General features: G+C 36.6%; 1 protein-coding gene across 3 annotated transcripts in view; it reads left to right on the forward strand.

The window, feature by feature from the left end:
• Nucleotides 1-24,063, forward strand: part of Chd1 (chromodomain helicase DNA binding protein 1) — a 70,126-nt gene that overhangs the window by 40,962 nt on the left and 5,101 nt on the right. For all 3 annotated transcript variants that reach the window (XM_085686868.2, XM_085686857.2, XM_048421731.3), the window contains exons 20-33: nucleotides 725-873; nucleotides 1,201-1,297; nucleotides 1,387-1,482; nucleotides 3,191-3,367; nucleotides 5,844-6,004; nucleotides 7,490-7,531; nucleotides 8,360-8,490; nucleotides 9,089-9,227; nucleotides 9,398-9,548; nucleotides 11,118-11,240; nucleotides 12,209-12,337; nucleotides 12,966-13,106; nucleotides 16,907-17,085; nucleotides 23,756-23,852. In XM_085686868.2, the coding sequence (XP_085542994.1) occupies nucleotides 725-873; nucleotides 1,201-1,297; nucleotides 1,387-1,482; nucleotides 3,191-3,367; nucleotides 5,844-6,004; nucleotides 7,490-7,531; nucleotides 8,360-8,490; nucleotides 9,089-9,227; nucleotides 9,398-9,548; nucleotides 11,118-11,240; nucleotides 12,209-12,337; nucleotides 12,966-13,106; nucleotides 16,907-17,085; nucleotides 23,756-23,852 (1,812 nt within the window). The remainder of the gene's footprint in view (nucleotides 1-724; nucleotides 874-1,200; nucleotides 1,298-1,386; nucleotides 1,483-3,190; nucleotides 3,368-5,843; nucleotides 6,005-7,489; nucleotides 7,532-8,359; nucleotides 8,491-9,088; nucleotides 9,228-9,397; nucleotides 9,549-11,117; nucleotides 11,241-12,208; nucleotides 12,338-12,965; nucleotides 13,107-16,906; nucleotides 17,086-23,755; nucleotides 23,853-24,063) is intronic.

A 24,063-nucleotide genomic window follows, 5' to 3' on the forward strand; every position in this document is an offset into this window, starting at 1 on the left:
GTCACGTGAGGATGCTTGTGTGTGAGTTAAGTGATGGGAAGCACCCTGACTTACCTGTGGCAGTGTGGCTGGAAGGAGGTGTGACCTGGCCATCGCTGCACTGCTCCTCTACCAGCCAGACCACTCATCAGTACCACATGGCCTCATTTTTCCCTCTAATGTTTTATGTAGAAGCACATTGTTTGGGATTATTATGAGTCAAGTGGCACCAGATCCAGTTCTCATTGTGTACATGGTTTGTTTTAAAAACTGTTTCTAAAGTGTGCTCTCAGGGCAATAAAGCAGAGCTAAGGGGAAAATGTAGGAAAGAAGGATAAATTCAAATAGTTGTGTTTTTTTAATAATTTATTTTGTTGAATGAGCAGTCATTTTTGCCTGCATGTATTTCTGTGTGAAAGTGTAGGATCCCTTGAAACTGGAGTTATAGGCAGTTGTGAGCTGCCATGTGGTTGCTGGGAATTGAACTCAGATCCTCTGGAAAAGCAGCCAGCCAGCAGCCAGTGCTCTTAACTGTTGAGCCATCTCTCGCCCCTCAAATAGTTTTATAAATGGCAGAACTTTCGCTTTAGACGTGGCACATTATTACAGAATTTAGAAATTTAGTTTTACATATGAGAATTTAAAAGTTAACAGAGGGTGAACCGATCTATGTACTGCCATTTGGGCCCTTGGGTCAGCAAAGATCCTCTTTCATGCAGCTTGCTTTTCGTGCTTGCCTTTATAGGTGAATATATATCGTTTAGTAACAAAGGGATCAGTTGAAGAAGATATTCTTGAAAGGGCCAAAAAGAAAATGGTTTTAGATCATCTTGTGATTCAAAGAATGGACACCACCGGGAAGACAGTGCTGCACACAGGTTCTGCTCCTTCAAGGTCGGTACTACACCACAGAAAATGCCCTCTCGGGTCTCCCTCAATCCATGTCTTCTGACTGTATCACTGTGAGTGGGTCATAGTGTCCTGTATTTAGTGTGGTTAATTTTATGGTTTTAACACGTTAGACTGATTTGTGTTGGAAGCATACATACAAATACCTGGCTTTACTATTACACACTGATCACCTAGAGGAATTCTCTTAATTTCTATGTCTCAAGTTTCTTAGTTTAAAACAAGGAAATTAAAACTTTATCCACATGACTTCCTGAATATACTTTGAAATGTTTCTGTTAAGATTGAGTTTATGTTTTTTCCTGTTTTCAGTTCTACCCCTTTTAATAAAGAGGAGTTATCAGCAATTTTAAAGTTTGGTGCTGAGGAGCTTTTTAAGGAGCCTGAAGGAGAAGAGCAAGAGCCCCAGGTTAGTAACAGTTACACCGGATGTGTGTTGTCTGTTAGATACGGGAAAGGCTCAAGTACATTGATGATAAAAATCTCCCTTTAATACAGGAAATGGACATAGATGAAATCTTGAAGAGAGCTGAAACGCATGAAAATGAGCCAGGCCCCCTGACTGTCGGGGATGAGCTCCTTTCCCAGTTCAAGGTAGGCCTTGCTTTCTCCATCAAAGTTCCTTGTGAGGTGGGTCTGAGTTCACAGCCAGAATTATGCTCGACATATAACGTGTTCCCACATATATAGGATAATATATGAACGAATAAAATTAATTCAGATCTCCATGACTGAAGACTCTCAGCTGATTTTTTTTTTAGATAGTAGTTTTTATTTCTTGGAAGTTTTATTCATTTATACAATTTATTTTGATCAGATCTTTCTATTACTACAACTCAGATTCCCGAGTGTCCTTCACTCTTCCTCCTTCATAACTTGAATTTTTTTGGATAGATTTCAACAAAAATTAATTTAAAAATTATCAAAAATAAGAACACTCCAGAAAGTCAGTCAGAGTAAGTACCTGTTATACCACTTGTAAATGTCCCTGACTTGCTGAGGGCTGACACAACATAAATCACCTGATTTCAGGGGGAAGTTGAGCAGTGTTCAGTTTTTTTAAATATTATTATTAATATTATTTTTAAAAGCAGGTTTCTTGGCTCAAGCTCAAAACCAAAAAAGACAAGAAACAAGTTCCTCTGTACCTTAGCCATCTGTGTGGTTCTTAGGTATCAATTAGCAATTGTTCATTCAATCGGTACTAATTGTAATGGTGACTATCAGGGACTTAAAATCACTCAGTGCTCTGGAGGATAGTGGATGGACTGGGGGTGGGGAAATAAAACAGAAAACAAAATGAAATAAAGATTTGGAAACTTGTCACTTGGGTCATGAACTAGCAGATTGTTTTTCCTGTAGTCCATTGCACCATTTGCCTTGATTAACTGCTTGTTGGGGAGAGGCATTAAAGAAAAAAACCCCACAACTTAGAGTAAATGTGGATTATTTATATGCCAGTGAATTGGTATTCTTATATGACTATCTGCCTATTAAAGCTGCCTATTTTTTAATTTATTTTTATTTAAAAGTACTTATAGAGTGTATGTTTGCCTTGAACTTTATGAAGTTTTCTTGTCTTCATTCAGTTATGTTTAAGTTTTTATATACTAGCTTTGAGTATTGGCTGAGTATCTTCTTAGAACTTTAAATGTATTATCTTCACGGGTTAGTTTCTATCCATTCCTTTAAAAATGGGAAGGAAGCCAAGGTCTAGAAACCTAATTATTTACGGAGGAATCTGTCAGCTATTCTTCATGTTCTGTTTTTATGAAAGGGGAGGAACATTCTTTGGCACTCAGTAGTAGTTCATAGACTAGTCTAGGAATTCCTTCAGAAGGTCGTACAGCATCTTACTACAACACATTACTATATTCTTGTTATTTTGTCTGCTACTAGTTTGTTGTCTGCCTTGAGTTCTGTTATTAATTACTAATAATGCTCTGTAACAGCACAGAGAATCATTGCAGGAAGGAGGAATCAGAGAAATCCGTTGGCTTTATCTACTTTGCTCTAGAAACAACTATGTAATTGGCAGTGATAGTTAAATTTATAGTCATTGTCTTGAGATATTTAGGTTTTTGTTTGGTTGTTGAAATAGTGATGAGGAATGGTCTTGAGGCTGACCTCGAACACTTGGCGTTAATGACTCTTTTACTTCATTGGGGAAAATTAGCTGGGTTGACAGCTCCAGTTACAGCGGAGGCTGATTAAAAGAATAAATGTGTGACTAAATAGATGATTAAATAGGGTTAAATATTGTCTGCTATACTTACTCTGTTAAAATTCTGAAATTTATCAGGTTGCCAACTTTTCAAATATGGATGAAGATGACATTGAATTGGAACCTGAGAGAAATTCAAAGAACTGGGAGGAAATCATTCCAGAAGATCAAAGAAGACGATTAGAAGAGGAAGAAAGACAGAAGGAACTTGAAGAAATTTATATGCTCCCAAGAATGAGAAACTGTGCAAAGCAGGTGACTTTGTAATTTTAGAATATTGTTATAATAGCAGTATCTCGTAATGCTTATAGTAAAATGTTCTTTTTTGTTTGGTTTATGAACAGTAACTTTATAATTTTTTTCTCTTAATTTCTTTGATAATTTGCCTAATAAAATGAGTTGGAAAGTGTTTCCTCCAATTTTGGTGTATTAGGTAGATCTGGGAATTTTTCTTTATTAAATGATGGATATGTCAGGGAAACTATATTGGTCTGCGGTTTTTGTTGTTGGAAGATTTTATCTGACTTCCATTTCTTTTATGGATAAAAACCATTAGGAGATCTTTTTTACTGAATGAGTTCGATAGTTTCTTCTGAGGAATTTGTCCTTTTTCTCCATGTTGTTGGACTTAGAGGTGTGAACGTTCTCTGTTATTTTTATTTCTTTAAGGTATTTAGGGATACATGCCCTTTATTCCTAATACTGGTAACATTTAAAAAAAAATCATTCTAGGTACAGTTTTATTTATTTTTCAATGAGCTAGACTTTTTTTCACTAGTTTGTTTCTGTTACCATTTCTTTTGATTTAATTTATTCTTTTTACTTTCTTATGAGATGTGAGTTTAGAAACTAAATTAAGATTACTTTTCACTTACCACATCTAGTACTGTAATTTTCTCTTAAATACAACTTTTTTGAATCTTCCAAAGTTTATCATCTCTTGTTATATTTTTTTGTTTGATACTACTGTATTATTTCTCACTTTGACTTCTTTGATCCATAATTTAGTTGGGAGGTTTCCCCAGTATGTTTTTAATATCTTTAGGAAAAGAAACACCCAGTACTAGATTTCTTTTTTCCTTTTGTTAGTGTATGGCACTTTAAGATTGTATTGATTACTGAGTGTTTTGGCATCTTAGTACATTTTGATTAAGTGAGAGCCTTCTGTTTTTTGTTCTTTGGGGGGGGTCTTCTCTCCCATCTTCTCAGTAAGAGTGAAGAGTCTGTAAGCTTGGGAGAGTTGGCTTTGTCTTTTCTTAGGTTTGCACTCTGAAAGTCAGTTTTCCCAAGTCATTCATTCATTTGCCTTGCTGGTCTTTACTAATCACCCAGCACAGGTTTTGGGGGTTTTACTGCAGCCCTTGATCACAGATGTCCTGTGTTTTTGTGTTTGGTAATTCTCACCTTTAGTAAACTGCAGCTGGCTTAGTCCTTGTACCTGCTCATAGTCCTTGATTTCTTCTCTTCTTGGAAATACTTTGATTTAGATGTTGAAGCTGTTCTGTGATTTAGTTTTGGTGTATGTTTAAAAGTTATAGCTTTATAAATTAGGTTTTTAGTTTGGGTGTATGCAGTATTCTACTAACTTCTTAAACAACAGGCAGAAGTAAAGTTACTGAATATGGTATGTCATATTTGTGCTTACTTCTGCAGACTCCAGTGTGACATTTTCAGTAGTACACAGGAAGCATAGCAAAGTGTGAGTTCTTCTGAAAGGTTAAGATGAAATTAAAACAGTTGAGAATGTTACCTACGTAACCTTTAGCACAGAAAGCTTTGGGAACCTCCAGAGACTTAGTTTATATTTTGGTGTATTCATTTAAAAAAATGTTATAAATAGGTATTCATGTACCCTGTGTGACTTTTTTTTTTTTTTTTTTTTTTGGAAAATATCTGACCAGCCTATTTAGAAAAAGCAATATTTAGAAGGAAAATACTAAAGACTCCCCAGATATACGCCTAGCGATGTTGCTGTAAAATGTATCAACACAGCATTTAAAATCGCCCATGTTCGCTAATTATCTTGAGTTCATGCTAATTTGGAACTTGTTTTATCTCTTTATAACACACGTTTGAGTAGCTTCTCAGCATTCCATCCTGTGGGCTACTTGTCTACTTCCTCTTTAGTAAATGCCTGAATTCCTTCATTTTTCATTGTATAAAGAATTTTATTGGACAATCACCTTCACATTTCCAAGGAAAAATGCCTAGAAGTGATGTGTGGGGGTCAGCAGAATGATAACTTTTGATGCATGTGATAGAATATTGCCAAGTTATCCTGTTGTTTAATAAGTGCAGACAGAGAAGCCCTGTGCCCGTTGTTGTCAGTTTCGTCGCAGTGCAGATAAGGATCCTTGTTGCTTACTCAGTGTTTACCAATTTAAAAGGAAATTGTATTTCATTGTTTTTCTTTTAAATATTATTGACCTCATACAGTTTTGTATTTGTACCAATTAACTTATTGCCAATTAATAGCTATTATATTTTTATAGAAAGTTGATTATTTTCTTGTTTTATTCTTAAGCCTCAAATACTAAGCTCGTTAACCCCTCATCAGTACATGTTATGTCATTCTCTATTGATTATTAATTGCCTTTGGCTTTGGAGTAGTTTCTATTTGTGGATTAATGTTTTGAAAGTTTTTATAGTAGTTCACTGTGTTTGTCTTTTCCCATAAGATAAAGACTTCTTACCCTGTATTTGTGGATATTCTTTGTTTGTTTGTTTCCAGATAAGTTTCAATGGAAGTGAAGGGAGGCGGAGCAGAAGCAGGCGGTACTCTGGCTCTGACAGTGACTCCATCTCAGAAAGGAAACGACCAAAGAAGCGCGGGCGGCCACGCACCATCCCTCGGGAGAACATTAAAGGATTTAGTGATGCGGAAATTAGGCGGTAAGAGGACATATCACCATCTTGTTAACTTGGTGGTTTTAGAGCATAAAACTGAATATAAAAACTAAATTAAGGGGTTTTAGAGGGTAGAAATAAATATTTGCAGAGTTCTACTTTTAGATATGGACTATAACTTTAAAAAAAAGGTGACGTGTAATGTTTTCATGTTATTTTTGTTACAGCACTTGAATATTCAAATTGTTCCCTCTTACTGTGGTTCAGAGTGATCCCTTTGAATAATAAAATTGCATTGAGAGATAGAGAGACAGAGACAGAGAGAGAGAGAGAGAGAGAGAGAGAGAGAGAAAGGAAAAAACTTTGTGTCTGATTTAGGGAAGTGAAGGTGGAAGTCAGACTGGCCGTGGGGATTAATGTACCTCTGTTCAGAATACGCTTATACGCTTGTGTGCACAGGTCTTCAAGGGGAGTGAAGACCGCTTAGCTGATGCATCATCTGAAAAGTTGATAAAAGCTTGTTCATTTTTGTGTTTTAGAAGTTCGTTTCTTTCCAGTTATTTTTAACTTTTTTCCTTTAAATCATAGACCTGACAAAGTTCTTCCTCATTGTCCCTACAACAAAACTAAATGCATTGTTAGTTTTCGTTAAGGGAAGTTTTGTGACCATCTGATTTGCTGAATTTTCTGTCTTTAGTTGAAGAAGCATTTCATCTACTTTCTGGATATTTTTCTTCATCTATCAACCACTTAAGTTGCTTTGTTGTGACGTAAATTTTTGTTTTCTACTGTTGGTATAACGATCACCTGAATTAACCCTTTGAGTAAACCTTGATCAGCTTTGGGAGTATGATGAGGCACTGTGGTTGGTCACTCTGGAGACACTCCACTTGTGGTAGCTTTGAAACTTTTTTTGTCTTATGAAAATAATAAAGTAATTTCTAAAATAAAAATTAGCTTCTATTGTTTTATTTATATTGCTATCTTAGCCTCTTCTTGGGTGTAAAGTGTTTTATTTCTTATAACTTAATGTCCTAACAATTTATAGCTTTTTTTTTTGTTTCTTTTTATTTTTCATTTTTTTAATTAGGGAACAGTCCTTTAAGTTTGCTTGTTTGTTTGTTTGTTTGTTTTCCACCAAAGAATTTTTTGCTTTAGTTTGATTTGGTTTTTGTTATTTTGACACAGGGTCTCAGGCTTCCCTCCGCCTCCCAATGCTAGCATTGTAGAAGTGTACTACCATGCCTGACTCCATTCTTATTTCCATATGCAGTTTGAATACAGAGGGAGGGGTGTGTATGTCTGTGTCTGTGATTATTTTTTGTTTTCTACAGTGCTGGAAATCAAATCCAGGGCCTTTGTGCATTCTCAGCTAGCTCTATACCACTGAGCTACATCCCCAGTCCACCTAAATATTTTATACATTTATATATATGTCTGTGTACATATATATACACATACACACACAAACATTAAGTATAAACACAATTTTATAGAACACATTTGAACCAAACATTTATTTTCTGTTAGGTTTATCAAGAGCTATAAGAAATTTGGTGGCCCTCTGGAAAGGTAAATACATTTACCATTTTCATACGGTTATGAAATGTGTACTGTATTGTCATATTTATTTATTTAGTTGCCATTTAGTTTAGCTACTGATTAAATTTGCTTTAATGAACATTTTTAGAAATTGGTAGGGACCAAGTTGCAGATTGATTACTGAATATGTTTGTATGACTTTTGAGTCTCTAGAATTTTGTCTTTAAATAAATGTCTTCAGAACATACCTTAAGTTGTACTTTGGCAACTGCAGCCATACTTTTCAGTCTTTATCATATTTTCTTTTTCATTAATTACTTAAGAAAGAATATAGATTTATTATAGAGGGACTAAGTTATGAATGTATTCTGACTTTTTTGTCTTCTGTACTAAATTGACTGAATACAGAGCAGCAAAGACTCAAATTAGTTTGTTCATTCCTTTTTCATAAAAATTCACAAAATAGAGATACGTTCTATTTTATTTTGAGCTGGATTGCTTAAAAATGCGACAATATTTGCATGGCTAATCTTTATCAGTTCTATGGCAATACAAATCTCAGGACCTTTTCATTTTAATTCTCGTGAAATTTTACCACTCCTTTTTCAGTCAGATCTGAAGAGATTTTTTATGGTTATTATATATAATCTACCTTTTGCTCATGAATGTGTGATAAATGGATTCTCTGATAAACTGTTCTAGTGTTCTGTCTTCTATACTTGCTATATAAACTATTTAAAGTATGAAGGGTAGACAATAGAATGATATTTGGATTTTGGAATAAAATAAGCGTAGTTTTTTTTAATTGTGTCATTTCATTTAACGTATTTATCTGGAAGCGGTGTTGTCTTACGACAGATTAGATGCAATTGCTCGAGATGCTGAACTGGTCGACAAGTCAGAAACAGACCTCAGAAGACTGGGAGAGCTGGTGCACAATGGCTGTGTCAAGGCTCTGAAGGACAGTTCTTCAGGGACCGAGCGAGCAGGTGAGTCCTTCAGTTATCCTGTCTGTCCATCTTAAAAGACTCTTAGCCATTCTGAGTGACGGGAAGTGCAGAGTGGAGGGCTGCAGTCTGGAGGCCGAGTCTGGACTTCAGTGTTCTGCTTAGGACTTAATTTCTGGATTGCTATTGTGCTGTCTTCTGAGTACATCACTGGATGAAGAGAATTTAAATATCCACCAGTGGCATTAGTTTGGAGTATGTACAGTTATTTTATTATGCTTATTTTCTCATTCCTCTAGATAAGGAAAAATGTTTACGTAAGATTTAGTAATCTGATGTACTAGAGAAATCCTTGTGAAATTCTTGTCTAGGGGCTGCTGGTGATAACCTCCCCCTCTGCACTAACTGACACAGTCACACCAGGGACTTTCTGTGAATTCTTATCTTCTGGTTTAGTTAGTAGTATGTATAGTGAATTTTAAGATTTTATTTTTTAGCAAAAAAATAGATTGCATGTTAACATAAGTAACAACAGATGCTGTTTTGTAGAAGTATATAATTATGTATAGATATCTGTAGATAGCCATATATAGATATATGTTTAGATATGTTTTTCTATACTCTTGTTTAAAAAAATAAGGTGGCAGACTTGGAAAAGTGAAGGGGCCAACATTCCGAATATCAGGAGTACAAGTGAACGCGAAGCTGGTCATTGCCCACGAAGACGAGCTGATCCCTTTGCATAAATCCATCCCTTCAGACCCAGAGGAAAGGAAGCAGTGAGTCCCTCACTCTATCAAATTCTGTTGCTCAGTAATTTTGTTGTGAATATTTGCTACATTTTTATATCATTGACTATTTTTTGATAAAAAGTTTTAATTACTTAAATATTATAAAAATTTATATTACAGTTACTAACTTGCAGTAATTTCTTTTTTCAACACATTAGGTACACAATCCCGTGCCATACAAAGGCAGCTCACTTTGATATAGACTGGGGCAGAGAAGATGATTCCAATTTGTTAATTGGTATTTATGAGTATGGCTATGGGAGCTGGGAAATGATTAAAATGGATCCTGACCTCAGTTTAACACACAAGGTACTTAAGTAGTTTTTTTTACTCTGTTGATTATTAATATTGGCTTTGTGTTATTCTAATTTTTTGAAATTATTTTGAAAATAAGTTTTAGAATAAGGAAATAAAGTTTCTAATTATATGGTTTCTACATTAGAGCTTGGTTCTAATGAAATAATTGAATATTTCTGAAATATATTTTTGTTATTAAGACAGGTTTATTTTCCTTCACATTAAGTGGTTAAAATCTTTCTGTTATTAAAAGAAACAAAAAAGGAACGTTAAAGTCCTATAATCCCTTTCAAATTAATAATTTTAAGTGCTGGTCTCACCGTGTTAGGTCTCTGACTCTCCTGTCATGGCCCCTTGAATTTTAGGATCATCATGTCCTGGAAAATCACATATTTTCAGAAAATATCAACTAATTTTAGAAATTTGTGTGATTTTGTTGTGTCATGACACCTTCTTGTTTCTTTTTTCTCTTCATATAATGGAGATGTTCGAAGCATTTCTCTGTGCTCTCAATTTCTAGCGTAGTTTGTTTGTTTGTGGGAGCATGTGTGCATTTTTGTTGACTAGAGGCAGCCTAGATGTCATCCTCAGGAAGTCCATCTGTCTCCTTCAAAACAGGCTTTTCATTGTTCTAAAAGTTTGCTTGTTAGGTTAGACTAAATGGTCACACCTCACACCTTGTGTTTGGAGCATGAGAAGTTTTGTTGCTTTGGTTTATTTGTTTGGAGCCTGTGTGTGTGTGTTTGAGGCTGTGTATCTGCATGTGTGTTTTGACACAAGGTCTTACTAGCCTGTTCAGCCAGGTTGGCTGTAAACTTGTATTCATCTTTTTCCTGAATGCTGGGATTTCAGGCTAAATTGAGAGGTTTCTTTTTAGGTATACTTACATAGGATTTATTCCCAAGAGAGAGACATGGTGGTGAACACTGGTAATCTTAGTGCTTAGAGATAAGAGAACTGCTACAAGTTTGAGGCCAGTAAAGGCTAGATAGTAAGGCTGGATCTCAATAAAGAAGGGAAGAATTGGCCAGGCATTGGTGGTACACACCTATAATCCCAGCACTTGGGAGTCAGAGGCAGGCAGATCTCTGAGTTTGAGGCCAGTTTGGTCTACAGAGTGAGTTCCAGGACAGCCAGGGCTACCTAGAAAAACTCTTGTCTTGGAAAACAAGCAACAACCAGGAGAGAATGAGAGAAGAATAAATTTGCTTGCAAGAAAATTAAATCTCTGTATATGATAACAAGTGTAAAACCTGTATTCTGTAGCTGTCCGTGAACAATACTGTTTCTAATACTCAACTTGCTGTTCTTGTAGTCTACTATACAACCTATTCTAACAATATTGTGAATGTTTAAAGCTTTAGTGTGTGAGCTATATGCATTTTTATTAAATTGTAGTTTTTTTGTTTTGTTTCGTTTTTTTCGAGACAGGGTTTCTCTGTTGCTCTGGAGCCTGTCCTGGAACTAGCTCTTGTAGGCCAGGTTGCCCTCAGAGCCACCACCACCCTAAATTGTAGGTTTTCACCAGCAAATTTTTCATTATTTATGAAAGACAACCTGAAAAATGCTTTTCTTTTTCAGATTCTTCCAGATGATCCTGATAAAAAACCACAAGCTAAACAATTACAGACACGTGCAGACTACCTCATCAAGTTGCTCAGCCGAGACCTTGCAAAGAAAGAAGCGCAGAGACTTAGTGGTGCAGTAAGTTAGACCTGTGCATGTCTGAAACCAGTCTACTCTCCTCGGTATTTGACCATGCTGGTTGTCATGGTTACAGTAGGAACGACTTGGTTCTTTAATATAGTAGTTTTATTTGGTTATGACAGTAGAGTGAATGCTTTTGGAGAGGCCCAGCTTAGATCGTATTTCAAAATATTTAAAGTTTAATGGACAGTGTCAAGAGTTGTGGGCGTTATGAGGCACTTCAAAAAAGATATTTAAAAAGACTTTATAATTTATTTTCATTGTATGTGTATGAATATTTTGTGTGTGTGTGTGTCTGTGTACTGTGTGTGTTGCCTGGTACACTTGGAGTACAGAGGAGGGCATCAGATTCTTGAAACTGGAGATAATGCATGGTTGGAAGCTCCCATGTGGGTTCTGTCGGATATTGGGGTTCACCCTTAAGAATGGAAAAGCAAAACAACAAGCTAACCACTGGCTCTTAACCTCAACCTCAGTCCGAAGAAAATGGGGATTCTGCCTCCAGGGAACCTCAAAATGAGACTGAGCCTGAGGGTGGTCTCCTCCCGTTTTATAATCCTCTCTAATTCTGTGATTGTGGCAAACTAGTGTGGCTACTGGGATCAAAGGTGTGTGTCGTTGCTGCATGGTCTGTGAGACTGGCCAGTGTGGCTGTTTTAATTTTCTGATCTTCAGGCAAACTTCATTTATTAGAATACAAATGAAATGTCACTACATTTAGTTATAGGTGATATCTGACAGGGAAAACTTCACGTCTCTCTCTTTCAAGGAACAATTACAGTGGTTAGTAACTTTGACATTGACATATTTGATGTAGTAAGTTGTGTTTCCTCTATTGACTCTAAACTTGGTGCAGCCCATCACCAACAAACTCAAGATACGTGTCCAAGTTTCAGATGAGTGTTTGTGATATTTTTAAAATGGGAAATCAGTGACTGTGATTAAATATGAATAATTACTTTTAGGGAGGTTCAAAGAGGAGAAAAACAAGAACTAAAAAGAATAAAGCAATGAAGTCCATAAAAATCAAAGAAGAAATAAAGAGTGACTCGTCTCCCCTGCCGTCAGAGAAGTCTGACGAAGATGACGATAAAGTAGGTGACAGCTGCGCTCAGTGTGGAAGGGAAGTTAAGCTGTAGAGAGGGAATTCTGGTGGTTTATAATATAGCTTATTATAGATCATCGGTGTGTGATAGAGACATGTCTGGGATCAAAGGTCTGTCCTTTCAAACCCTTGCCAATTAAATGAGCCTTCTCTTTTAATTTTATTATTAACATGAACGAGACTGGCTTTCTTTAGAAGTAAGTAAATATTGCATGTATCATTAGTAAAGGGATTCTCAGTTAAAATTTTCAGAACCCATATACAAGATAAGAGCATCAGTCCAAACCAGTTTCAGCAACTGTTCTACAGGAGTTTATGTGGGCATATAGTTGAGGGGAGGAATTGGTTTAAGCACTTTTTAATGCCTTCTTTAGAAGATAACATTACAAAGGAGACTTTATTCTTTGTTGCTTAGCAAATTAGCAATGAAATTGTATTAACAAACCTAGCAGTAGTAAAAGTGGGCCATGTTCAAGGGCTGAGAGAGATCTCTGGATGAAGTTGGAAGATAACTGTTGACTGAAAATAAGTACTTGTAGAAGAAAATAGGAGTAATTGTTGTAGAAGAGCTAATCACTTTGTCTTTATGGTTGGGCTTTTGTTTTCTCTTTTTCTAGTTGAATGAATCTAAGCCTGAAAGTAAAGACCGGTCTAAAAAGTCTGTGGTGTCAGACGCTCCAGTTCATATCACTGCAAGTGGAGAGCCTGTTCCCATAGCTGAGGAGTCTGAAGAGCTGGACCAGAAGACATTCAGCATCGTAAGCTCCAGAGTGTCTAATTGCTACTATTCAGTCTTCAATAAAACCTGAAGTAGAGGGGTTTAAGAAAAACTCAGGCAACTTTTATATTGAGGATTTTATCCTTTAGTTTCTGATCCAGTGCTTACAGTGTTCGAGTGCTAGTGTGCTACGGTTGTTCCTACTAAATCCAACCTTAGTGTAAATCAGCTAAAAAAAATTAATATAGATAAGACTTAAAAGTCCACTTATAAAGGAAATCAAGATGAAGGAACAGAGAAACCACTATATTGATATAGGAAGGTGTGAAATTTACAAAGTTTAACCTAAGAGTAGAAAATGTGTTGTTCCAGGCTGCCAAGAAGTAGCTAGTACAAATACAGGCGTGGTTTTACTGTACGAATGCATACCTTGTTAAATCTCGTCAAAGATTTCTAGAACCTGGATGTTTTCTTAGTTGGAGCCATTAGTTCATTAGACTTGAATTTAGTCATAAGTCATTTTGTCAGTGCTAATCAACTGCAGTGCTTGAGAGAGGGGCTCCACTTCAGAAATGGGGTTCACAGGGTCGTGGTTAATATCTGTGTCACCCAAGTGTCCAGCTCTTGCTTTTGTCCCTATTCTCGTGTATTTAGACTCAAGAGTATGAAACAATAAGAACTTATTCATTATCTGATCCTGAGATGTGTTCTAATAAAGGTTCAATCATTTTTTTCCACATTGTTTTAAATATAATGGTTTGTACTAGTTTCTATGGGCTTCCATTTTCTTAAGCATATGTGATATGTCTGGACTGTGTTTCTTCTTTGGGTTTATGAACTCTGGGATTCATTTTCTTCTTTTTCAGGATAACTTTTTTGTTTATGACCTAGATCTAACTTCCTTGTTCATTTTCTTATTGATTGCTTTTAACTATTCTGCCTTGGATGACAGTGGCAGATGTAGAAATCATGTGTTGTGTTTTGTGGTGAAAACATTAAATTCTTCATTTAAATATAGGTGTATTAAAGAGGTCCACAATAGCCCAGAATGGAGTATAACAAAGGTTTATTTGGGGATAAAACTCACAGTAAGGGTAGAGATCCACAGTCCTGTAGGTGCTGGAAGCTGGGTATTGAATCCTTGCACTTGCAGTACTTCAGACCACGCCCAGAACCGGCCGGTATCTAAAGGCATAGGCTGAAGGAGTTCCCACCGCTCTTGAACTTCTGCCCTGTCCTAGTGCTTCTCTCTGAGTAAGGAGACACCACGTCTAACTTTTTTCACGCCCTCTTATCTTCTGAGTTTCCTGTCATTGTTAAAGTAGAAAGCTTCCTACTGTGCCCAATGCATGGATTTCTTCTTTGTTCTTTTGTACATTCTAGAGAAAAAGGATGCAATAACTTTCAGCATATATTCTTGAGCCAAACTTTCTGAGCTTGCACTGGATTTTACCAGTAAGCAAATTCTGTCGACTCTACTTCTGTAAGTCATAACTACTACATTACTAAGTCACAACTACTCACATCTTGGAATCCACACAGTACCCACAGTATTTACAAATGTGGGAAAGGTGAAGTCACACCATGTCACCTCTGCACGCTGAGCTTTCAGAGTTCTTTCCATCTCTTTGAGGATTAAAATTTTTCTCAGACTTGTGAAAGGCTTAGTGTCTGGTTAATTCTCATCATATTCCACTTCTTTTACAGGTTCAGACATGCTAGCATTTGTCTAAACCTGTCAAACACTCTAAGTGTCTTCACAAGCATCACTTTTTTCTAAATTCTAATTAGGTGGAAGGTTCTGTGTTTTTGATTTTTTTCGCCTGATCTTAGTTGACATCACTGTGCTTCTAATCACCTGTCTTACTATAGTCCTGATTCCATAAAGTCTCTGTCTGTTTACTTCTAATCACCTGTCTTACTATAGTCCTGATTCCATAAAGTCTCTGTCTGTTTACTTCTAATCACCTATCTTACCATAGTCCTAAAGTCACTGTCTGTTTACTTCTCTATTTTTTTAGATTTGTTATAACCCTAAGAAAACAATATATACGCTGCATACATGTTCTATCTTTTTTAATTTAAATTTTTATTTATTGTATGTAAGTTTAATGTTGGTACTGATACCTGCAGCAGTTTATATAGAAGTCAGATGATAGCTTTTGAGACTTGGTTCTTCTGCTATGGTTTCTGGGAATAAAATTTAGGTCACCAGTCTTGATCAAGTGCCCAGTGACTCATCTGTCAACCCCACTTTGGTTTTGAGGCATGGTCTCACCTGTTGCCCAGGTGGACTCTGAACTCAAGCTCCTGCTGTAGCCTCTGAAGTGCTGGACTTATAGTTTTGAATCACCATACCTGCCTGACTTAAAAATTTTTAGTAGTGTAAACTGTGAAACTAATAGTTGGCAGAGAGCAGCTATGAATAAAACTAAAATGGGAAAGGATTGGAGGTTCCCTCATAGTCACAGACCTCCTTCTGTCCAGTGTGGTGGTCTTTTCTTTTATTTATTTTTTCTTTTTTTTCTTTCTGTTTTTCTTTTCTTTTTTTTTATTTGAAAGTATCTCATACATGACAGCTCAGGCTGGCCTCAAATATAGCCAAGGACTATTTAGAACGTCTGATCCTCCTGACTCTGCCTCTTGAGTTCTTAGAGTGTAGGCAGAGACCACCATACCCAGGCTTAGACTCTGCTGCTGCTCTAGCTCAATTCCTCATGCATTCTAGACCTGCATTCTGCTGAGCTGCAGACCTTTCTTCATAAATGAGGGCTGTGTGCCTCTACCAGGCTGGCCTTGAATATTTGTGTAGCTCAGGATGCCTTTAGCCCCCGACCCTCCTGTTCCCTGTTCATGTATGCAGGGCTGTAATTACGGCTCCACAACATTCAGTTGAAAAACACGGTAATCCATAGATTTGATTTTAAATTATTCCTGATGAAGAATGGAGAACTGTCTACCAACTTCTGCCAATAGGTAGTAAGACAGAACGAATTACTCAAGAACAAATCGACAACTAAAGAGATAATTCATAGTGGCCTTTCAGAACAAGAGTAGAAAGATATTTTTTTAACGAAATAGCACTGGATTAATTAAATGTATTGTCTGATAATGACTTGTCTATATATTTGTAGAACTGAACAAATTTCCTTATCATCAACTTAAATTCGTTCTTAACAGTCATTTTCACAAGTTTATCTAAAGCTATTGCTTTTATTTGTAGTGTTACTTGAGTAAAACTGGGTCAGAAAATTTGGATGTCATATTTGTTTAAGAAAAGTGGTTTCTGCCGACTGTCCCCTGTTTTCCAGCCTCCCAGAAATGTAGCAGAAGTCATTTGTAGCCACAATGTTCTGCCCTAAAGGTTTCAGAGAGTAGGTGATTTATGCCAGTTGCTTAATTCATTTTAATTTTTTTGCTTGCTTGTTTATTTTTGCTAGTTTGTTTATTTTTGTTTTGCTAGTTTGCTAATGAGCTTATCATGTGGAGCTCCTTTTTAACCTTCCAGTCTACTTTAGTGTGTGCATCCTGGTGTGGACTGTGCTGTGCTCTGGTCACTGATTTGAAGACTACGTGGAGTGGTGCTGTAATATTCAAAGTAGCCAAAGTTCTTTAAAATGAAAAGCTTTGACTTCCACAAAGGCTAATGTCAGGTGATAATGGATAGTATTCTTTGCCTGAAGTAAAGCCAAAGAGGGAAATACTGATGTGTAGAATGTGTGACATGATGTATAAATTGCTTATTTGAAACTAGGCAATGCTGTGTTCATTCATATGAATATCATGCATAGAGTTTACCTGAATTGGGCTTTTCATACATATATTTCTGTTACTTTCAAGTGTAAAGAAAGAATGAGGCCAGTAAAAGCCGCTTTGAAACAGCTTGACAGGCCTGAGAAAGGCCTTTCAGAAAGAGAGCAACTGGAACACACTAGACAGTGCTTAATCAAGATTGGAGACCACATCACAGAATGTCTGAAGGAGTACTCCAGTCCTGAGCAGATCAAGCAGTGGAGAAAGTAAGTGGGGCACCCTGAGGAGGTGTTGACGTCATGATTTTAAGTGTAACTGTGTATTTGGTTTATTTTTCTACTCCCAAACATGAGGTGAGAAACAGTGCTTACAGGAGGAAACTGGGTGTTTTTGTTACGTCTCTCTGTATGTAGTTGCTGATGAAAGCCAGAAGAGAGCTTTCCGTCTCCTTGATCTGGAATTGTAGGTGACTGTGAGTCATCTGACATGGGTGCTGGGAACGGAGCCCAGTCCTTCTAGAAGAGTTACCATGTGTCTTTGCAGCACCTGGTCTCAGTTTTTTCTTTTATAGTTTTTTTTTTTTTGTTAATTTTGTTTCATAAGCTTCAGTGGCATCTCTGACTTTACAAAATAGTGAAAAGTAATTTCACTACAGTTCAGATTACATCTTCTTTAAAATGTGTTTATATTCACAAAATTAAATTAGCAATTAATCTTTATGCTATAGACTCACTTATTAACAGAACAAAATACAAACTTTATTTTTTTAGGACTAGTAGAAACAGTCTATTTTAAAATTATCTATCTAATCAGCTGTGTATTTTATTGGTCGGCCATCTTAAAGATTATTAGGTCTGGACGTGTTGAGTCAGTCTCCTAGACAAATAAGGAGAGAAAACGGGCGCAGTTGAGTGGCACTGGGGTAACTTCTTCACTCTGTGTTCACTTCAGCTGCACATCGAACCAAAGCTGATTACACCAGAGTGGTGGTGACTGAAGCTTTAAAATGTCCCATTCTTGTCCCTGTGTCTTCTTACATTCATGGAGGACCGATTTGTAAAAAGAAGCTGGGAGGTTAAATAAAGTGTTTATAGGCAAATAAAAAAATGGGCTGTCACATTTAGAGAAATGATTCACCTATTGGAATGATCACAGGGTTTGCCATAAAACTGTTCAGTCTTGACGTTGGCTAACTGGTTTTGTAACCATATACAGTAAGAGCTCATTTTTCAACTATTGTATACTTTGATTATATTACAGGCAATGAAAAACAATCCTGAAGTTTTATATTCATAATGTCTGTCTTAATTTTTTTTTACTTGTAGATGAAATAGATACAAAATATCTATTTTCTATAGGGATAGGGTTCATGATAACCATCTCTTCATTGCTGGATAATACACCATTATTTTCCTATATATGCATACCTGTTACAATATAAATTGGCCTCAGTACATGGTGAATTTCCCTCCTCTTCTTTATTTCCACCCCATTCTGTTTAATTTTTCCCCCTAGTGACAATGTTTCTCTCTGTAGCCAAAGCTGAATTTGAATTTACTGTGTTACCTAGTCTGATTTCAAACTTCACTCTTCCTCCTTTTCCCTGGAATGTTCTGGGTCCTATGTGCACCACCACACCTGGCTCTTCCTGTGTAGAGCCCCTACCACACGTACTGGCTGTAGCTTACTGTTTGAGGTTTGACAACAAAACTAACATTTGTTTTCCTTCACACTTCCACAGAAACACGTGCATCTCACTGCAGCTCATCAATTTAATCCTGTGATTTATTTATTTTTTATTAAATTGGAAACTTTGTCTTCTACTTAGTGTCTCTTTGATATTTCCAAATTATCAACATCATACACCTGCTTTGGGCGTCAGTAAAACAAGGTGACTTGAACATGAGCACAGGCAATCTGCTGTTCAGGACATCTATAAAATGACCAGCACCCAGGTCGTGTGTACACAGCACGGATATGTTAGGTGGACTGACAGCGTGGTCTTTGGGATAGGCTGTAGAGTTAAGATCTCATTATGCAATGGTGCTATGACTTGCAATTTAAAAATGTAGAAGTTGTTTATATCTGGAATTTTCAGTTATGTATTTTCAGACTCTTGCTAACTAAAACTGCAGAAAGAAAAATTATAAGTTCTGGGAAATACTGCTGTACTAGAGTTTAATACCTTTTATTTTAGTATAAATAGAAGTGTTCCCTCCTAAGTTTTTTTCCCCCTAATTTATAGTAGTCCCAAAAGCAATGATAATCAATCATGAATATTAGACTTTACCAAGAATATTCTCACCAAACTCTCCATCAATCTATGGTCATGATCTGAAGTTTATTTTGTTCGCAGTGGTTTCCAGATGTGTTTTAGATTGTCACCCTTGATAAAAATTAGAAAAACAAAGACAATACAGAAAGTCATTCTTAAAATTAATTTGCTGTTTTAAAGAATTCCATTAATTCTTTTCAACTTTTTTATGTGCAGATTTGAAAGTCTGGCAATACTTTGTAAATAATGCCTTTTGACAAGAATGGATTACCATTTGGCAAGACTACCAAGGGCTACTTTTAATTATACACTAGTTGTCAGGTTTTAAAACCTTATAATTAGTATTTAGATTTTCAGGTTTGCAGAGAGGCAAACCTTTACTTTCCTGCTTTCTAGACAGTGAGGAACATCTTAATGAAATGTCTTAGTGACAAGTACATGCAGACATTGTTCATATTTTGTTACTAGGAGAAGAGAAGTCATGTGTTGGGAGAGGAGTCACCAGCAGCAGGAAAAGGGGTTTTTAAGCATGTTGGTTTATTTTCCCTCGAAAGGTTATGTTCTGATCTTACTTTTTCTTCACCCATTTAGGCAAACATCCTTTAGTTTTCCCTCTATTTAGTTCTTTTTTTTTTTAATTGAAAAAGTTTTTTTTTTCATACAATATGTTCTGGTCAATTTTTCTTCCCCAAACAACTTCCAGATTCTCCTACCCACCTAGGTCCATTCCCCCTCCCCTTTCCTCCTCCTCTTTAAAAAAGACAGAAACAACCAAAAATATTAACAAATGGAAACTAAAATATACTAGCAATATATAGTATTATATATTATACATAATATATGTATATTATACTATATAGCAATATATAGTCCAATAGGTCAAAAAGTGCTCAAACAAAGCACTATGAGGCAAAAAACCTATGAAAATACCGTTTAGTTCATTTTCTGTTGGCCAACTATACCCAGTGAGGATCCATAGGAGAAAACTAATCTTTCCTTTGCAAGTGGGTATGGATTGCACATTGGTTAAGGGTAAATGTCATGTCTGCTCCCCCTCAGCACTTGGATCCTATCATCCTTGAATGTGTGTGGGCCCTGTGTGTGCTGCTATAGTCTCTGAGTTCATATGAGTATCAGTCCTGTTATCAGAAACTCTTCCTTGGAGTTGTCCATCTCTCTGACTCTTACAATCTTTCCACCTCCTCTTCTGCATCAATCCCTTAGCCCTGAGGGGAAAGGATGAAGACATCCCCATTTAGGACTGAGTCCTGCTAGGTCTCTCACTCTTTAAACATTGTCCAGTTGGGTATCTCTGTATTAACTTCCATCTACTGCAAGAGAAAGCTTCTTTGATGGCTGAGTGATGCACTGATATGTGGGTACAGCAGAATGTTGCTAGGAGTCCTTTTATTGCTGTGTCCCTCTAGCAGAACATTAGTAATTAGTTTTCCCCTGAGCCTGAGGCCTGTCCAGTCTCAGGTTCTGCCACCCAAACAGTGTCAGGCATGGGTTCCATCTAATGTAGCAGGCCTTAAATTCAGTCATACCACGTTGTTTGTACCACTATTGCCTCAGCATATCTGTTAGGCAGGTCACCGTTGCAAGGTTTATAGCTGGGTTGATGATTACCGTCCTTCTCTTGTGACATGCAGAGTACCTTCCAGTACACTAGTCAATAGGGGTGAAGGGTCTAGGCACCAGCCGTACTTCTCCATATTTGATGACATATTTGTCTTCAACAACAGGGTCTTAATGCTTGTTTATTGAGTGTGACCAATAGCCTTGGCAATAGCCTAATATGTTTGGGAGATCTTATGAGGTCCCTTTGGCCAGTGACTCCACTAGATGTAACCCATTCCTGGTACTGATGGTTTTACTTGGTGGTATAAGATGTCTAGTTACAGCAGTGTCTCTCCCGTGGTATAGTAATGCCATTTAGATTCCTTTCATACATGAATATATTTTAGAAGTCCTCTACAGTAGCAGGCTTCCTTCCATATGACCCTTCAGATGACCGACCTTAGTGTTAGTTGTCCTTCCACAATTTCCTCCCTTACTCTTCCCTCATTTAATCCTCTCTCCCTTATTTAGTTCTTAGCCACCTTGATGTTTTGGTCTTTGCTATTTGTTCCTCCCTGCACTGTGTGGTTATACAAATTTCCTTAAAGGCAAAAGGGGAAACAACCCCCCGCTCCTCCACACATACACAGCTAGTAACCTAGAAAATGAAAAGACCTTTGCTCTAATTTTAATGCTTTCTTGGAGAAAAGTTTTTCTTTTTCAGAAGCAAAAGTTGAGCCTAGCAAGATAGCTCAGTGGATAAAGGTACCTTCTGCCAGCCCTGATGACTGAATTCAATCCCCAGGAGGTATCCACATGTTAGAAGTAGAGAGCTACCACATAAGTTCTGTAGCATACATGCCTCCACACATAGAACATGGACAAAATAATAAAAGTATTTATAAAATAATACAATACAGAAGAAAAGAACGAATAGCTTATATTAAGACCTATTGTTGTGCATGAGGTCCTGGGTTTCATAGCTAACACTGTTGAAACAGAATCATTCAAGAAACGAAACAGCAGGTGACAAAATAAAAGACCTGGCCTGTGAACACTCAAGAATAGTTCCCGAGTTTCCCAGAATGGAAGAACGTGAAGACTGCCCTTGCAAAATTGATAGTAAAGAAAGACCTGGGCCATTTTTGTAGAGCTAGACTTGTTTCCACAGCAGTCATAGTTGCTTGCCTTCTTTATTGCTCCATGTTTCTCTATTTTTGCACCATGTTTCTTAAAAACAACTAAAATAAAATGATAGGGTTTTTTTGTTTGTTTGTTTTTGTTTTTTCAAGACAGGGTTTCTCTGTATAGCCCTGGCTGTCCTGGGACTCACTCTGTAGACCAGGCTGGCCTCACAGAGAACCACCTGTCTCTGCCTCCCACGTGCTGGGATTAAAGGCGTGCGCCACCACCACCTGACTAGAATGCTAGCTTTTATTTAAAGGCCACTATATCTATTGAAGACCAAAAGGATAGGACATTTGTATTTTGTTTGTTTCCCATTTTCATATTTCTCACACACTTGCTGTTATACAACAATACCTTTTAAAAACTCTGAAGTTAGGGCTGGGGGCATGTCTTCATGCATAAAGTGTTTGTGTTCCAAGCCAGGTGGACGTGACAGCCCTCTCGAAATCCAGAGTTCACAGTGCATGTATTGTGGAGGTCAGGAATCCCAAGAGCAAGTTGGTTAGCCAGGTGAGGTGTGACCTCATTTCAGTTTGTAAGGTATGATGTGATTGAAGAAGACACAGTCTTGCATGCATATGTACCACTGTATGCATGTTCCTACATACATACATGTGGACATAAGCACACACTGTACATAAGAACTAAAATATCTGAAGTAATACTAATATTTTACAACAGAAATGGGGGAGAGTCTTTGTAGGGCTTGAAGTAGGTCTGATGGAGGAAGCCCTGCGCTTGCCTTCCCTGAACGAGGGTTTATGAGTACTGATGGTCATCCCTTTGCCACAATGAGACGTTTTTCAAGTGATGTATAATCAGGGACAGAAATTGATTTCTAGCTAGAGTTTTCTAAAGCAAAATGTATTTTATAGAAGAATTTAATTATTAACCAAAAGGCAATTTGCTAATAAAACCCTACCTCTTATTGTTGTAACTGCAGAATGTGTATGTTAAAGCTAATCTATTATTGAAAAGCTAGGTGAATCTTCTGTTTCTGTAGATTTCAGGTATCATTCAGTTTGTTATTTCAACCAAGTTTGCTTTCAAATTATATTTTAAGGTAAATATGACTACTGTGATTTTTGTCTTATGACAACTACTAAACAGGTTGAATTTGGAAGAGTGTTTGATAATTGGAGCTGTGTTATACACAGTATGACTCTGCATACACATGTTTGCACCCATGACTTTAATGTCTGCCTTTGGATGGAACAGGCCTAGACACTAGACACAGTTTGTACTCCAGATTCATCTTCCTTCTGTTATTCTCGTGGCCATTATATTACCATTAAAAAATTAAGATTATTGTAATGTGTTATTTAGGATCATTCTTTACAAGCTTAAGCTGTTTCCTGCTACTGTTCTTATTCAGCTATTAATATAGCTGATGATACACACATAATCTATATTACAAAATGAATCTTTGACTACTTGCTTAGTTTTATATGTATTTTTTACATTTTAGATTAGGACCAAACACTAGATTTTATTCCAAAGAAAAATTGAAGGGATTTTAACGAGAAATAAAACATTCATGTGATTGAAAACTTCTGTGTGCATGGAATTTTGAAAAGTAGATATGAAGATTAATTTCATTATTTTATTACTTAAAATTATTTTTTCTCTGTGTGTGTGCATATGCATGTGTGCCTGAGCATACCACAGCACATGTATGAAGGTCAAAAACTTCTTGAGAGACTTGGTTCTCTCTGCCATGGAATTCCTGGGTAGCTGGTACCTTTACCCACTGAGCTATCTTACTGGTCTCTGATAATTGATTTCTTTAGTGTACACTTTGTTTTATAGAGGACTGTGGCTATGCTTAGTGTATAAAGAGGGTTGTAAGGGATTCTATGTTAAAACTAAATATTTTTTTACCAGATTAATTTGCCAATTTTTTTTCCTTCTAGAAACCTGTGGATTTTTGTATCTAAGTTTACTGAGTTTGATGCAAGAAAATTGCATAAACTGTATAAGCATGCTATTAAAAAACGACAGGAATCCCAGGTAAGTGGTGTATAACACTTTATTCCTTAAATTATGTTATTGAGATCATATACCTTCTTTTTTTATCCAATAACAAATGTAGAAGTAATGAATAAATTAAATAAATAGCACTAGAGCACTATACTTGGCATAAACAAGATCCATAGCATTAGCTTAGGTCAATAGGCAAGGAAACAGGATATTAAATTGACCTTGTGAGATAGTGATTATG

The sequence above is a fragment of the Myodes glareolus genome, chromosome 1 (assembly GCF_982192425.1).
Source record: "Myodes glareolus chromosome 1, mMyoGla1.1, whole genome shotgun sequence".
NCBI lineage: Eukaryota > Metazoa > Chordata > Mammalia > Rodentia > Cricetidae > Myodes > Myodes glareolus.